Source organism: Oryzias latipes, chromosome 1, assembly GCF_053564925.1.
Source record: "Oryzias latipes strain Hd-rR chromosome 1, Olatipes_Hd-rR_3.1".
Lineage (NCBI taxonomy): Eukaryota > Metazoa > Chordata > Actinopteri > Beloniformes > Adrianichthyidae > Oryzias > Oryzias latipes.
In genome coordinates, this window is record NC_136237.1 from 30877434 (window position 1) to 30891736 (window position 14303).

General features: G+C 38.6%; 1 protein-coding gene across 10 annotated transcripts in view; it reads left to right on the top strand.

Annotated features, from left to right (window-relative positions):
• Positions 1-9022, top strand: part of LOC144981201 (paired box protein Pax-5-like) — a 62201-nt gene extending 53179 nt beyond the window's left edge. For 5 of the 10 annotated variants that reach the window (XM_078953454.1, XM_078953459.1, XM_023956475.2 and 2 more), the window contains 3 exons: positions 104-190; positions 1620-1706; positions 3439-9022. In XM_078953454.1, the coding sequence (XP_078809580.1) occupies positions 104-190; positions 1620-1706; positions 3439-3521 (257 nt within the window). In that variant the 3' untranslated portion in view covers positions 3522-9022. The remainder of the gene's footprint in view (positions 1-103; positions 191-1619; positions 1707-3438) is intronic. The other 5 variants (XM_078953463.1, XM_078953466.1, XM_078953464.1 and 2 more) reach the window with 1 other exon arrangement.
• Positions 9023-14303: the final 5281 nt, after the last annotated feature.

Here is a 14303-nt window from a genome sequence, read left to right on the forward strand (position 1 = left end):
TTTTAACAAATACGAATACGAACAAACTTTAGGCAAATCCCTGTTAATCTTTTGTTTGTCCTAAACATTTCTTTTCCTGTTTTCTGTTTTCTTTTATCTATAGGTGGAGATTTTTCCGGAAGTCCATATTCCCATCCGCAGTATTCCACATACAACGAGTCATGGAGATTTCCAAATCCCAGCCTCTTAGGTTGGTACTTTCCATAAAGTGGTAGCCATTTCAGATTAGCAGGTCTCAATCACAAGAAAAAAGTCCCAATTTTTTGTCACACAATTAATCCCAACCCTTCTAATAATAACAGGCACCACTCATGCTCCATTTGTCATGTTTTCATTTCATTATCTGTCATTCTTTGCTGTACCTCAGACATGCTTACTTGTCAGTGGAAAGGTTTGTTTTGAAATGCTTGTGGATGAATGCATTGGAAGAAAAAAAAATGGAAGGGAATTATCAGAAAACACCAGTTCTAGGAGTGAATTGTCTTCAATTTAAGTTTTATAAAACCACTAAAATAGAAAAAATAATTTAGCTCAAAAGCAAGATTCATTAATTATTAATTACAGTACATATCTGATCAAAGTGTGATTATTCGTTTAATTACCTATTATTCAAATGGAAAAAAACACAATGCTTTCAAAGTAGTCAGAAGGATGTAATCTGATAAGTTGCCATGTCAATAAAGTTCCATATTAAAAGAATTGCTCCTCATAGTGGAATGGCACTGACTGGCTGAGAAACGGCGGACAGCTGGAAGAACGATGAATGAAACACTGCATATCTGTATCTTTTTTTAAGTCTTGGGTACGGCGGCCCTGATGTGCAAATCACACTAACAAATCACACAATGCAAAATCATTTTAAAAATCCCAATGACAATTAAAAAAGCTAAACAATTTATAAAAAAAACTGCTGTAAATTTTAAAAGAAAACAAAATGACAGAAACCAAAACACAAACACAAAAAAAATGAAATCAAAGTAAAATGTTTTCAGGAAAGAAATTGAAATGTTACAAAACAAAACACAACAGGAAACCGGAAAAGGTCAGTACTATGGGACATCACTGATTTGATGATGACATTTGTCCATCTTTTCAACCAAAAGTTATTCGGCATGAAGCAACATTGAGTATGCGCCGTACTAATCATAAAACCTTTATTATTATGTGGACATTGAAAATGCATTTGAAAAAACTCAAATGCCATCATCCAATCAGCGATGACCCATAGTACATACCTTTTCTGGTTTCATTTTTTTACATTTCATATTGATTTCTGGAAATTACTTTTGTTTTCTGAATCGTTTCATTTTTAATTCTTTTTGGAATTGTGTTTTCTAAAATATAAATATTTTTGTATTACTTGCTTAGCTTTTTAAATTGTCATTGTGATCTTTAGTATGTTTTTGCGTAGACTGATCTGTTGATGTGATTTGCACTTCAGGGCCACCGTACTTGGGAGTTACTGTAGGAGTTTGTCTGAAAGGTGAGGCGGTCAGGTTGTGGTAGCACCAAAGGTCATGGTAGTTTAAAACGGGTCAGGCTGTGATGACCTGCGGTGTGCCCCCACCCTGTCCTCTCCTCACCTCTTCTTTTCCCTCCCTCCATCCCTCTACCCTCAGTGTTTCAGCAGGATTATGGGTCTCTCTTGGGGACGGAGATCGGCTGCTCGTCCAGTCTCTTCACTACTCAGGCAGGACAGATGCAAGGTAGGTGGTGGGAGAAAGACAAGAAGAAGCAAGTGAACGAATTAAAAAAACTCTGTGTGTGTCAGAGCAGGAGAAAGAGAGGTGCTTTGGTTTTACTCCGGATGAGTAGACACATAATGTGTGGACAAGATGCACATAAGGTAGCTGAAAAAGACAAGGACAAACACAGGGGGGAGGATTAAGAAAGAAAAGAGTAGAGAGAAAAGAGGCAATTTACAGAGAGAGTGGGTTGAGTTTGAGTGAGACTAAAGAGTTTGTCAGGGCGACTTAATGCCTCACTTCCTCAAAGAGGATTCTGAGATTACCTGGACTGTGGACAGACACATCCTGTCAGTACATAGCTAGATTGACTGATGAAAGTGACAGAGACAAGTTTGTGTGTAGGTGATTCTATTGAAGTGTGTCTTAAGAAGTGTGAGAGCGGGTCTCTGTGTGTCTTCAGGGTTACAGTATTGAATTGACCTTCTCCCGGGAGAAAGAATAGACTCAAGGGATCAGTGGTAGTAGAGCTGTGCTCAGCGTGTCAACTTAGACTGTCATAGATGGTGTGTGTGTGAGCATGTGTGTGTGGAAGGTAGGATGGTAACACTGAGAGAGGCTGGAAGCAGACAAAGTCAGATCTACTGTAAGGCGAGACTAGTTTTCCAGCTATTAGCTTCATCAGCTCATGTCATCTCATCCTTTTCCTTTCATTTCTTACATTTTTCATAAAATATAATCTTAACAGAAAATGGAAGCTGCTCATTTCACATTTAAACTGCACGTTAAGAGGAGATTTCAGATTTATTAAAACCCGAGTCGTATTTTTGTCATTTTAACCATCGTTCCTATCTGAAATAGAAATTATTCTCGGCAAGTTAATTGCTATGATTTGAGGGTACGATGACATTGTGACAGAAATACATGAAGAAAAAAGACCAGAACAAGTCAGTTGCACAAGTTTCAAAGAAATTTTTTGATTAGTCCAACGTAGAATAATACAAGATTATTGTGCTTTGTTCGTTCTATCCATCAATAGGTGGTTCAAATTAATCTGTGTGTCATTTTTCCACATTTATACAGCAAAAAAATATCCTACTGCTGTAAGAGAAATTTAAAGTCCCTCTCCGATCATCTTTTGATGTATTTTAGTGTTCCCAGTAGTCTTTTAATTATGATTATACTGTCAAAATAAACAAACGTCGTTTCTGCAGTAGTTACTTGGAAATTCACCTCTGAGTTGTGGGTGGAAGCGTTGGTGCAGAGTAAGCCCGTCCCCATTTCCCATCATCCTTTTCATCATCTTTTGGCCCGCCTACAATTTTTTTCCAATGGCATTTTTTCATCTGTTCCTGATTCTTGATTTGAATAAATACTCAGAAATGCTATTGGAATGTTAATTCTCTTTATACATGCCCTCCATTATGAGAAAAATGCCACAAGAACGTGTTAAATACGTGATTTTCATTGAAGGGGGTCTTTAAAGACTACTTTGAGACTTTGTTCTCTGCTACAATTTTCAAAATGTTAAAAAATGTTCAGTAAAAATGACACTGCTAATTTATGATCAGTCAACACAGGCCCCGCAATTTTGAAAGTGAGGCGCAGGACACCAACACAACCAGAGGGTTAAAACACATTAACACTGCCCCCAAAATAAAATGTTACAGATTTTAGATACTTCCTTACTTCTGTTACAGTCTGTTGAACGTAGTATATAAGTAAGAGTACATGTACTTTTGTTTTCTTTCAGGATCACCATACTATTACAGTGCAACATCACGGGGAGCAGGCCCTGCTGCCACGGCAACAGCCTCCGCTTACGATCGCCACTGACACCCCCCACATCCTGCAAAGAGGGGAGAAGAAGGAGCATTAGAGGAAAAATGGAGGGAGGGATGGATAGCACCAGCACTGTTCCGTAAAAACTCACGTTTGCACAGACCAAGACAGGATTTTGAGTCTTTGATAGCTGTGATTTTGACTCTTAAACAAAACAACACTTCTTTGCTGCAGCACAATACTGTCGGGGTTCAATTGACCATAAGAATATGGGACTTACTGTGTCAGAAAGTCTTATCAAGACAACCTGTAGCCCATTTATAAAGACTAAGTGTTTGGATTTGGGTAAAATGTGATTTTGTGCTAGGGACATTGTCAAGCTGACCAGAACAAAATCTCTTCTTTTTTTTCGGACAGTATTTTAACAACTTTACATAGTTTATTTTAAATCCATGCTTCAGTAAGAAAATGACAATCCAATTCTTGCAAACAAAATCTCTACTTGCTGCACATTTCTTTCAAAATCCTAACACAGAAAAGACCATTTTTTTAAGGGACTTTCCTTAATTTGCTTTACAATGTTTGTGTTTTATCGCCAAAAACACTTTTTAAAGAAAAATAATATCAAAATATGAAAATGTGAACATCAAATTAATTGAGTTGCTGTTCAATATGAGTTACATGTAAATCAGATTGACCACTTGGGTATTTTCCTATGTGAAGACCAAATTAATTTTTGCTAATTCTCTATTTTGTCCTTCAAAGCCTTTACTAGGCTAAGATAATTATTGGGAAACTTTTCCCAGGTGTCTCAAAATCCAAAACTGGATTGGCCTCATGACTGTTGAAGTGTTATTAGATAATTGCTGATAGGGTTGGGGCTAAGCCAACAGCAGCTGAGGCCAAACCAGTTCTTATTCCTCTAGAAAACAAAAAGATTTTTTTAAAATTAATCTTTCACATCTGCTCTTGAATTTTATAAAATTTTTGTTCACATCAAACCAAACTTGCTGTACAGGAAGGTGCTGTCCTACCTCCCCATAGCCAGGAAGGCGCAGTCATGATCAAGAGCTATTTATGACGGAGGAGAAAGAGTAATATATTAAAAATCTTTTCTGCTCTGCGATGAGAGTGAATGCCTGTGATGATTTATATTAGTGTCGATCTGTTGTGCTAGAATAGTGATGATCTGATGATGCAGATCATCAGAAAAACTTTCAGTATGAGAAGATCTTTTTGTTTGTTTGAAATGTGATCAGATTGCCATTTTCCTGTTTATGGTTTGACATAGGTGCCACTTAATAAGATGCCATTTTATGGCCTCCTATTTAGAAAGAAAATACAAAAAAAAAACAGGAAGCAAAACGGTCCGTCTTCCTGTCTCTCCTGAAACTCCCCAAAGATGGCCCCCCCAAGTGGATCGGCTGACAAAAGCACAAAGATTCTCAATCATCATCTCAAAGGTGCCGTTTATAACTTAGTTCAGTGTGACCACGTTCTTTAGTTCTTTCCCTCGCCTTTGAGTGTTTGTCCTGATGCTGTTTGGAACCGTTTGATTCCTTTAAACCACAGTTTTTTGTGGGGGGAAAAAAAAGCATGTGAACATTTCTCTTGTTTTTTTTGTCTCCATACGTTCTGCGCTGTGACAATGCTTGACACCAGGGTCGAGGCCTTACCCATCATGTTCAGAGAACAGATTTGCCCTGAAGTGCTGATCTGGAATCAGTGTGTTGCTCTTCTCAGATGTCAGAGGTCGCACAACGTTGATCTTGTGATAGGGTATCGTCTTTCTTATCTTGTAGCTTCCTGTTTTAATTCTGCCTATCGGTGAAAGAGGGAAGAGGTCACAATTTTGATAGAATTTCAATTATGTTAATCGCAGATGTGGAGGGTTTTTTCTGATCATAAAAAGACTAAAACTATGTGGTGTTTTCATCAATAACTGTTGACTTTCTAACTTAATTTTCATTGCTTGTAGTTTTACCTACAAAAAGAGAACTGGATTCAACGCACCAAATCTGCAGCATGAGACATAAAGTATTATATAGACACCAAACAAAAGTTAATTTTACTGTATTTGTTTTGTTTTTTTGATAGTCATGGAGTTTTATCATTTGTAGACTCTAAAATTGTACACAACTAAAAAGAAGATTCTTGTGACTGCCCACCTGTTGAGCTGCTTGTGTCCACCTCAGCAGGAGACTTTTCCTTACTTCTATCCTTCTAAGGCATTATTGAACCTGAACCACACCAGCGGAAAACAAGGACAGTGCCTTTAGTTTTATATGTCAACCCCAACCGACCGAGAGTCACTAAAACAAGATTCCTCCCTATTATTCCTTTTGTAAAACTCAATCATCCACCCTGCTTAGCACACGCTTGTAGGTCAACGATTGTTTCCACGATGCATCGACTGTTGCACCATAGCTCTGATGACGTGACTTAAAACGGATTCACTATTTTTAAAGAAATGAAATTTGGATTGATGTGGATTATGTTTTATCTCAGATTTCTTTATCTTTTCTCAGCTTTGACTTAGCTGACAAAGCCCTTCTGCAACAAAGCCCCATAAAATGTAACCTTTTCATTCCTCTCTCAAATTTGTGTGTGTGTGTGTATTATCCCTTTCAGTTGGAAAACTGTGCTTTTCAATGCAGTATTTAAACAAAAAAGTACATTAAAAAGGTTCACCTCAAATGAACCCAAATAATTGAAAATAACTATTAACTCCTGGTGGGAATCTGAAAATCATCTTAAACTGTGCTCTGTTTAGTTTTTGTTTTTAAAAAAAATTGAAATTCTTGTGAGGGACTTTTCACAACATTTCAATCTAAACTGGCAAAATTGAAACAGAAATTTGACACTTGATGAAAAAATGCACCAAAATACAAGCCTAATTCTTTCTGTGAGTTAACATAGCCGTCATGCCACGACAATTTAGTGCGACTCAAAGGTAAAATTTTCTGGATTTTTCTCAATTTTGAATCATCAAGTAGTCAAAATATCCAGTTTTACTCCTGGTTTAGGTTTTTACTACAAAAGTACAGAAGCCAGTTGCAGGTTAGTCTGCAATCAGATCTATGTCCCCTGAAATTTACAGCAACTTTTAGCAGTTTGCCACCATTAAACATCCTAAAAAGACTCATGAAAGACAGTATAAGCTAAATTTACTGCATCTGAATTTAAGGATTGGGCATCAAAACATAATCTTTTACAGGATGACTGATGAGAGAAAGTTGAGTTCAGTACATTGGCATAAGAAAGATCCAACATTTTGAGAGCTATTTGGCCAAAAACCTACTTTAAAAAAAAATTACTTCTATTTAAAGATGCATCTGAGACGATAATGTCCAAATTCTTGGAGATTTTCATGCACAATCCTTCATAAGGGGTAAATATGACCAATTGGGTGAATATGGAACAACCACTGGAAAAACCAAGTATAATGGGAAAGAGCCAAGTGGTCAGTCATTGCATTAGTTAATCAGTCTGAAAAAAAGAACCACCACTTTTCTTTCCCTATCAAAAGCCAAGCAACCATGGTGTTTATTTAAAGCAGTGTCTTTTTGAGGTTGCAGCCAGATCTCCTGTATGCACTTTCAAAAAAGCAAAAATGTCACACAAAGACAATGCCCGTAGTTTAAGTACATTCCAATGCTGTGTGTAATTATGCATCTCCCAGTGAAGCACAGCTTGCTTTGCCATTGCTTTGACCTGACTGGTTCACTTGCAGAGAGAATGGATTCTCACTGGCCAGCAGTTGTTTCAATTGGCAGCTGTGACATTGACTGCAGGCATGTTGGGGGATCTTGTCTTGTGGGTGGTACAGTAGAAAGCCTAGCGAGCAGAGGCCAAACACACACACACATAAATATTAGTAAAGACACACTTGCTGCCTCCCTTTGTCCTTTGCAAAGTGGTGATTGCCCCTCCTCTTATGCCCCTGCCTTCCCCAGGGGAGCCCAAACCTGCTGTGCCATCAGAAGCTCATCCAGTCTTTTCAAACCCCCCTCCCTCAGCCCTAATCTCATCATATCTCGTGCACTGCCGCCTCTCTATTACGCTCCTGCAGGACTGAGCATCACCAGGATTAGGAATATTAAAACTCTTGTGTTGACTTCAGGCTCGTGACCTTCCCAAGAAAGTCCTTCCTCTTTCTTCTGACAGAAATGTTAATCCTCTTCTTCTCTTACTTTTCTCTGTGACTATTCAGACGTGATGCCCACTGTCCTGTTAGAAATTCTGGAAGGAAGGTGGTTTATTTTTTTGTGCCAAGGTCATTTCAAAGTCAGGACTGCAGCAAGCATCAGTATTTGAACTGAGAATCCATATCAAAATTCAGGTTTCTCTAAATCAGTGTTTAAAGTTGCACTCCAATCATCTTTTGATCTATTTTGAAAGCGTTCCCAGTGGACTTTTTGTTAGCCAAAATGTCAAAAGCTGTGATTTTCTAGGACATGTTTTCTGCAGAGCGGCAGTAGTTAATTAGAAATTCACCTCTGACTGTTGGTAAGCCCGCCCCCTTCCCAACAACCATCTTTTTACGTCCTCTTCCGCTAGCTTACAGCCCCAAACAACCCAAACCTAACATTAGCTGTGCAACAAAATGGCGAGAAACACTGAAGCTATCCAGACGTACAGTTTTGAACCAGATGCCAGCTCAAATTTTGAAAACAAAGACGTAGGCCTACATAATCATCTATGAGTGGATGGATCAGAATGGAGTGAAGAAGGGAGCTTGTGGCTTGCCGTAGTAACTTCTACATTACACTTACTAGCTTTTCCAACAGCGTTTCTTTCATCTGCTACCGATTCATAGCTATTTGAATAATGGAATACTCAGAAAAGCAATTTTAGTCTAAATTTTCTTCATCCCTCATGAGAAAAATTCCACAAAACTTTTAAAAAACCATTTTCATCTGGTGGGTTTCATTGAAAAATCTGTTTCAATTTAAACAAACATTTTTTTCCCCGCAGTTTACAATTCATGAGACCCAACTTGCATCCAGAATCTTCATCCTAACTCTAAGACAAATGGGATGCTCACACAAATGTAAATCTTTGAGTTATTATTAGGATTTTCCCACCAAGTGAACACTGCCTGACTGTATCTCAATATGTATCTATGAAGATGGCTACTGCCTTCCTAAACCAGAGGGGAATTCAGCGTCATATCTTGACAGCAATTAGTGGCACAATCTGTTTCATGCTAGCAGAAATAACTAGGTTCTGGACTGATCTCACACTGAAGTCTGCAGTTTTTTGTACATCTTAATATTACACAACTTTGGAGCAGGAGTAATATTCACGACTGATACAGCCTACAAGGATCGACTGTGCTTTCTCTAAGCAGATGTTTCAATCAAAATAGAAAGGAAGAAAAAAAATAGATACATGATTTTTCACCTTACTGTGGCCTTTCGTGTAACAATCTGGAGTTTTTTTGTGTCCATGGCTTCCTATCTGGGGTGTTGGAAAAATATTTATATCTGTGATGTTTCGATAAAAAAATTAACAAATGAAAAGAAAAAAAGACAAACTCAATGAAAGAAAAATAACATAACACAAGAACAGTTTCACACGATAAACACGGTTTTAATGATTCCACTTCTTTACGTCAAAATGCAAAACCCAATCACAACTAAAGAAAACATATCTGTAACACTCACCAAAGCCTGTGACGCCTGTTTGAAATATTCTTGTACAAAAACATATTAAATAGCAGAAAAGACTTACAGGTACAAACACAAGATGATAAGATTTGCCTTCAAGTATTGTGGAGGGGAAGATTAAAAAAGGCTAAAGAAAAGCTTCTTTAAGAAAATGTGTATGTTTTTTATTCAATTTTCTAGTAGTTGCAAACAAAACTTGGTGTTTTTTCTCTTTGTGTGTTGTGTGTTGTCTTACTATCTGAATGTATTTTACTGCAGTGCGAATTTGCCAAAGATATCATATCACTTAATTTCTTTCTTATTTTTTCCAGACTTTAAATTGGTTTTGTTCAGAAAACTGGAATAAATTTGTTAATTTTATAATATTATTTTTTTATATTTCTGTTGTTGATATTGTAATTTGTTTTTAATTTCCTGGCTTTGAGTTCAGTGTTAAATATTAAATTGCAGTTTGCTTGATGCATCCTTTCAAACTCGGTCCGTGTACCTGTCCATATGTCCACATGAGTGACTGTTGTTGGTGAATTATTCCATTTATGTATCTGTAATGTGAAACTGAGAAGTAATTATTTGTAAATATTTGCCATAATTTTATTGGTCCCTCAGAATAAACATAATTTTTTGGAAGTGAAAGGTGTTGTCTGAGTTATTAAGTTTTACTGTAAACATTTTTTGAAGGAAATACTTGTTTTTCTGCTTTGTGAATGCCTCTAAATGCGCCTTTCAGCATGGACTGCATGTTGTTGACAACAGAGGTGCTGGTTGTTTGTGCCTGAAGTGTCACTTCTCAGCTCTACTCCCATCCTCAGGACAAACATGTTGTCCCACTGCCTCCCATTCCTCACCTCAGCAATCTGAGTGAATGGAGTGCCCCAGTGTTGCAGTCTTGGCTGCTGGCCGAGTCCACGAAGGGGCAGAGTTGTGTGTGAGTGTGTTTGTGTGTGTGAGGAGGAAAGAAGGAGGGGGTGATAATAGGACACAAGCCACGACATGGCAACAACACGCCACACACACTGAAAACAGCTCATACCCAGCTTGAGACATGGGCCAGGCTGTCGCAGATTGGGTGGCTGCCCAGTACTCCAGAACACAGAGCAACAACTGTGTGTATGTATGTGTTAATGTGACCTTGTTTTGGTTCCTTGCCAATAAAAAAACAACCCACCAAGACCCTAGAAAAACCTCTATATGAAAAGAAACAATGACCAAATGTCGTGTTGCCAATAAAACTGAAGTCACTTGCAGGGAAGATCCAGAATCAGAGTTTAACGTCAGAATCCATTTTTTTCTCCTTTCATCGAAAGGAGCAATTGAGCAGGGCTGCTGTGGACTAAACAAGTAACAAGGCCACTAGAAAAATAAGCCTGGTGCAGTCCTGCTGTATCAAACACTCACTGGCCCCTTTCTTAGGCACACCTGTCTAGCTAAGAGGGACCTGGCTGCAGACAACATGGCACCTTACATCATCGAATGGAAGCAGAAAGAATACAACTTGCCCTAATTCTAAAGTGTTCTGAACTGTAGAAAAATCTTTAATTAAAACTTGAAACAGGAAAAACTATAACTGTTAGAGTTGCCAGTTAAAATAAAGTTTTTCGAGCGATATGAGGGGACTTCCGGTTCCGGCAAAGGACTTCTGTCTCTGTACATTTATGTCTGCAGCCAGATTCTCTTGGTCCAACTACTCATTAATGCAAATTTCTAATCAGCCAATCACATGATGACAGCACAATGCATTTAGGCATGTAGATCTGGTCAAGGCGATCTGCTCCAGTTCAAACTGAGCATCAGTATGGAGAACAAAGGTGATTTAAGTGAGTTTGAATGAGGCGTAGTTGTTGGTGCCAGACTGGCTGGTCTGAGGATTTCAGAAACTGCTGATCTACTGGGATTTTCACCCACAACTATCTCTAGGTTTTACAGTGTGGGCAAAAGGCCTTGTTGATGCCAGAGGTCTGAGGAGAATGTCCAGACTGGTTCCAGGTGATAGAAAGGCAATAGTAACTTAAATAACTACTGGTTACAGCTGAGGTCTGCAGAAGAGCATCTCTAAATGCACAACATGTCCAACCTTGAAGCAGATGGACTACAGCAGCAGAAGACCACAACAGGTGCCGCTCCTGTTAGCTAAGAAAAGGAAACTGAGGCTACAATTTACACAGGCTCACCAAAATTGGACAATAGAGGATTGGCAAAACGTATGGTCCAATGAGTCCCTATTTTTGCTGGGACATTCAGATGTTAGGGTCAGAATTTAGCATCAACAACATGAAAGCATGGATCCATCCTGCCTTATATTAATGATTCAGGCTGCTGATATGATATCAAATGGTCTCCACAGTCAATCCATAAAACTTATAAATGCTACCAGTAGGAGGTATGCTCCACGGATTTCACATGCTGGTCCCAAGTCAGTAAATACAAATGATTGTGTCAGGAAGGGTTTCCAATGTGAAGCTGATGCCAAATTAAACACCCGATTTATGGAAAATTCTCTGGATTCACCTGCAAAAAGGAGCAGCTGAAAGGTCAAAAAGAATCCAAAGAAGTTGTTTAAGCCAAAATTCTTCAGGTTTGGTGTGTGTGTGTATTGTCCCTCAAGTTGAACGACTCTAGTAGCATCTAAAGTTAGTCACTTTTGTTGACCAAATAAGCGCTGACTAGGCTTTATGTTTGCTGGGATCAGCAGAAGCTGCAGATAAAAATTTCTGCTTAAACCTTCTACTTTTCACATATTTCAGAATTTCTACCAAGGACAAGGTGTTTGTCTAAAATCAAAAGCCAAATAGGTCTGGGGGGTATCCAAAAAACACAGCAGATATTTCTTTATTTAAATGTTGTTATTTCCAGACTAACACACAATGTCAGTGATGTAACTTTCATAGAACTGATGTTCAAACAGTTTGCCAGATGAGGGTTAGTTTTGTCAAAAGCAGCACTGAGCCGTCTGCACGTTTTACTCTCCTCTTTTCCCTTCACATTACATAATACAACCAAGCTCTGACACTGTTCCTCCCATCTTCTCTATTTCACGTTCCTCCTCCTCTGACTTTCTATACAAAGGCAGAAGACAGACAACAGCGGTGCTTATGGAGGCCAAGAAGTCATGCAAATTAACGTCAGTCAGAGTCTGTATATTTTGGCCCTCCAGAGCCCCTGTAGAGAAGAGTTGTGGGGCCAACTGAGTATAATTGGGCCTCAGATGATTAGTAAAGAGGACTTCATGCCAGAGAGAGAGAGGGGGGGGGTGCTGAAGATGTACGAGGAATGAAAGAGCAGGGGATTCAAACAAGAAGAGGAGAGAATCTGACAAAACAGAAAGCGTAAAGGGAAGTGCAGCGGTGAGCAGACACACGTGCTGCATATTCATGACCTCTGATGCGTTTGCATCTCTAGCTCTGTGCTTTCTTTCCACTCTGTCCTGTTCATCTCAAAGAGTATTAGTCCTGTTTTCACAAATGAGCAGCAAACACTTACACACTGTGTAAATTCATGTAATATACTGAGCGATTTTCTGCTACGGTTCATATTTGGTTTTCATGCATTTGTCTGTTCTTTAGTCATCTTCAAATCTTCTTATTTGGACGTTTGAAGCTATGCAGGTGTTTTCTGTTCTTACGCTGCCAGTGCTGATTTCTTCAGGGGGATTTTCGCTGCCCACATCCTCGGGATGTTCAACTCTTTTCAGGACTTCCATTTAGAATTTGGTTTTAGGTGGTGAAAGTAGGCAGTGAATCTGATTGCAACAAAGTATAAAGGTCTAGAGTAAAAAAAAACAAACAAGCAATGTGAGAAGGTCAGAAGAGCCACTACATTACGGTCTTTTTCACTTTACTTGGAATTACCAACATTTTGACTCTCACTGGTCGTCACACACCAAAAATGTGAGAGGATTTTTCTCCACATTTCATTCATCCCCAGAGGGAGCACTTATCTGCAGTCACACTGACGCTCTGGAACCAAGGAACCATTTACACTTTAACCCCTCCTAATATTAAGTGTCAAGTCTACCACTGTAACTAAACTGGGCATCAAAATAGAATCATCTCAACTTTATAGTCCCACTCTGATCATCTTATGATCTCCTTTAAAAGTGTTCTCAGTGGTCTTTTAAATTATTACGCCCTTTGTGAGTAAAATAAAAAAAATCTGTCATTTTTCTAGGATATGGTTTCTGCAGAGTTCACTAAGAAATTTAACTCCAAGTTGTGGGCAGACCGTTGGTGCAGAGCAAGCCGCTCCCATTTCCCATCATTCCTCTGTGTTCACTTTTGCCATAAGCCTACAGCCCTTCACACCCCCAACATCCCATTACCAATGCAACAAAAATGGTGAGCAATACTGGAGCTATCTAGTCGAACAGTTTTGAGCCAGATGCTAGTTCAGACGAGGAAAACAAAGACCTGCATGCATCTAGAAACTTTTTCCAATGGTATTTCTACATCTCTCCTCTGATGTGCAACAACTTGAATTAAAAGAAATCCTCAGAAATGCAATTTCAATCTTAATTTTCATTATATATGACTCCAACATGAGAAAAATGCTACAGCATCATATCAAAAACACACATAACACAATTTTTACTGGAGTGGTTATTTAAAGAGGATGACCTTTTAGATACACCAATTCTTGAATTTTATTAAATAATGAAACAGAAACGCAAATTGACATTATTGTTCAGACTTTTATAGATAGCCTGAATCATTGTTTTGTCCTCTTGTTAATTGATGCCGTTTCTTGGTCAAACTTCTGGCTCATCAAATGAAGAGAAACTGACACACAAAAGGCATAAAAATTCTGCTTTGACCTTATCACAGAAGACATTTGGACACCTCACAATGAATGCCTACATGCTCCTCGTTGCCCTTTCTAGCTCTGTTCATGTCCTCACACACTGAAATCCCAGATATGTAAAAATGTGTAAGCCTTGACAGGGTGATCATTTCTGGTCTTTACTTATCATTTGGACACAAAAAATGAGAAGGAACTTTGAATTTTTTTCTTCTTCCTTGCCACTCACAGCTCTTTAAAAACAGACGCTGCAACTTAAAAATGTCAGACACGACGAGCGTCTGTGCGTGCATGAGCTCAGAAAAATGTTGGACCTTTGACAGGCATGGAATCAGCTTGTAGAACTAATAGCCTAACTAATGCATCTACATTC